Source organism: Musca autumnalis, unplaced genomic scaffold, assembly GCF_047663935.1.
Source record: "Musca autumnalis isolate F117 unplaced genomic scaffold, ASM4766393v1 scaffold_4, whole genome shotgun sequence".
NCBI lineage: Eukaryota > Metazoa > Arthropoda > Insecta > Diptera > Muscidae > Musca > Musca autumnalis.
In genome coordinates, this window is record NW_027411977.1 from 26,929,704 (window position 1) to 26,932,401 (window position 2,698).

The 2,698-nt window shown below is 36.4% G+C and overlaps 1 protein-coding gene across 1 annotated transcript; it reads right to left on the reverse strand.

Annotated features, from left to right (window-relative positions):
• Positions 1-1,202: 1,202 nt before the first annotated feature.
• Positions 1,203-1,714, reverse strand: LOC141401972 (uncharacterized). Its single transcript, XM_073982565.1, has 3 exons — positions 1,685-1,714; positions 1,447-1,613; positions 1,203-1,389 (listed from the first exon to the last, which is right to left on the reverse strand). Exons 1-3 carry the CDS (start codon positions 1,712-1,714, stop codon positions 1,203-1,205), a joined length of 384 nt encoding a protein of 127 aa, XP_073838666.1.
• Between the last annotated feature and the right edge of the window lie 984 nt (positions 1,715-2,698).

Below are 2,698 nucleotides of genomic sequence, written 5' to 3' on the forward strand. Positions count from 1 at the left end.
GGCAACTGTCCAAAAAGACCCACAAATTTCAGAAAAGACCCTAAATACATTCGATCTGTCCGTAGATGAAAGTTCCAATTCAAATATGCTGAGGGTATATCTCTGTCGGCAAAGCCGACTGTTACTTTTTTACTTGTCATAGCCAGGCTTTGCTTTTGGAAAGTCCGCAAACCAAAGCTCTGATATTCATCATTATAATGACTATTGCGATATCTTCGTGTTTGATCACGTACGACAACCTACTTTACATCGTTAGAAACGTGATATTTTCTACTTTCATTGCCAGGTTTAGCTTTTGGTATACCCCTTATAGAAGCTGAGATATTCGCTCTGGAAAAAAATGTTGACTTTTTCTCCATATAAGTTTTTGCCCATTCCAACCCCTAAATATTATCCGACCAATCAATAGGCTTCTTCCCTTCTGGGACCCTTATCAACACCCAAAATATGGTGACGATCCGATCCGACAGACGGACTGACGGACACACATAGCCAGATCGACATTCATTTTTGTATATATAAGTATGGGTCTACGACCATTATTTCGATGCGTTACAAGCCTTTTGGCCAAAACCAACTTATAATACCCTCCCCACATAGTGGTGTAGGGTATAACAATGAACCCAATATCTGTTATAGTTTTCGAGAAATAGCAATTTCTTTCTACAGGAATGTGCCAAAATGACGTATTATCCACACTTTCCAATATTTTGACTTAATTTTTGGATTTACTTAGTTTCAATATGATTACTATCGAATCCCATATAGAAATTAAAAATCGGTGAAGGCAACAAATTGAGGTTTTGGATAGGAAAATCGATTTCTGAACCACTGTGAGTCGTGGTGTTGTCATGTTTATATACGATGTATACAATAATTACACTTGTTCCCTTGTCGGAATACCCCACCTTAGCAAATCTGGCAAAATCGACTGCATTGAGGCTATGACAAAACAATAAATAGTCATTATGTCGATAATGATACACGCTCTTTTATGTTTCTTTCGTCAAGACGTTTTGAAAGTCCCATTAATAACAATTAAAACAATCATACAAAAAATATTCAAATTTGGTTAGTGTATATATGCATACATACGTACATATGTTGATGACTATAAAAAACATAAAAATAACAAAAAACTACTTATAAAATAAAGGAAATCAATTAACTAAAACAAAACCCCCCATCAAACAATTTTCTGTTTAACCTGATAAACTTTTAAGAGAACCTGGAGATAGTTTACGATTTTTAGTGGGCCTACGTCTGCGACCACCTACGCCGACAGCTATTAAATCTGTATTTTTACCATCTAATTTGGATTGGGGACTATTGGGGGTACCGACCACTAAAACATCTTCGCCTCGTGAGGTACCATCGTTTAGTTCATAGCTGTAAAATTAAACTTTAATAAAAATTTGGAAAAAAGTTCTAATTACATAGACTTACCTGAAACGATAACCCTGCACAGTGGGCACATATTCAAAATCCCTTATGGCATCATTGCGATAAATCACTGGTCCTTGTATATAATCACTATTTCGACCTTGTGATTTACTATACAAATACCCAGGGTGGCCATAGCTCAAACAGGGGAAGAGGATAAAAAGCACAAACTGTAAAAAATAACTAAAGAATATCACTTGAAACTCATTTCAGAGTTCGAAATTTTTTTCATAACACTCACCAGAAATCGATAATGCAACCTTTTCGCCATTATTTTCTTGAATCTCTTACTTTTGGGGATTTTTTAATTGTAATCGAATTATTTTAATTTGAATCACTTTAAAACTGCTTTTAATTTAAAAGCAGATATACGCTCATCCACATTGTTCAAAATGAATAGATTTATTATTTATTGACTGCAATCTTGTTTCGTCTTAAACCACAAACAAAACAATCGGTAACTAATATGTCCGCTCCGAGCCAATAAAATTCGGCAATTAATGCATGTATCTTCTTCTACGAATAAGACTAGACGACTCTTCGTTGCTGCAGAGTACCACTTTTCTATAACCAGACTTGTTGAGAGGAGAGTTATCAGCAAGCGTGTCAGATATGATTAACCAGTATTGCCTTCTATGTTTCTTTTTTTTCAATAAATGCAAATGTGGTCGATTTTAAATGACCAAAGTAACAAGTAAGAAAGTATCAGTCAACTGCGCCGACATAGATATACTCTCAGCCTTGGACCTAAAGAAGAGAATAAGTCGATCAATAAGTCGATGATTGCGTTCGCCGTATGGCACGTAGCGCCATCCTGTTGAAACCACATGTCCTCCGGATCAATGTCATCCATATTTTCAAACAAAAAATCATTGATCATGGTGCGATAACGATCTCCATTGACCGTAACGCGAGCTCCGACCTCATTTTTGAAGAAATAAGGTCCGATGATGCCACCAGCGTGAAAACCGCACCATACGGTGCATTTTTCTGGATGTAATGGAGTCTGTAGGGTCTCTTGTGGATTGGTCTCACTCCATATGCGGCAATTTTGCTTATTAACAAACCAGTTAAGCCAAAAAAGCGCCTCATCGCTGAACGCCATACAAATGACGAAGTCGTCTATAAGTTGCGCGAATCGACGACTGATTTTCAAAGTAAATTTGGATAATTTCGTAGCGTTGTTCAAGCGTGAGTCTATTCATGATGATTTGTCAGAGTATACTGAAACAAATAAAAAAAAAGTTTCATCAAA

What these genes read in the sequence shown, in the direction of transcription:
- LOC141401972 (XM_073982565.1), bottom strand. Translation starts at nt 1,714, where the DNA reads ATGGCGAAAAGGTTGCATTATCGATTTCTG. An exon ending in GGTTGCATTATCGATTTCTG is followed by an intron (nt 1,614 to 1,684) that starts GTGAGTGTTATG and finishes TATTTTTTACAG; the next exon opens with TTTGTGCTTTTTATCCTCTT. An exon ending in GTGCAGGGTTATCGTTTCAG is followed by an intron (nt 1,390 to 1,446) that starts GTAAGTCTATGT and finishes TTAATTTTACAG; the next exon opens with CTATGAACTAAACGATGGTA.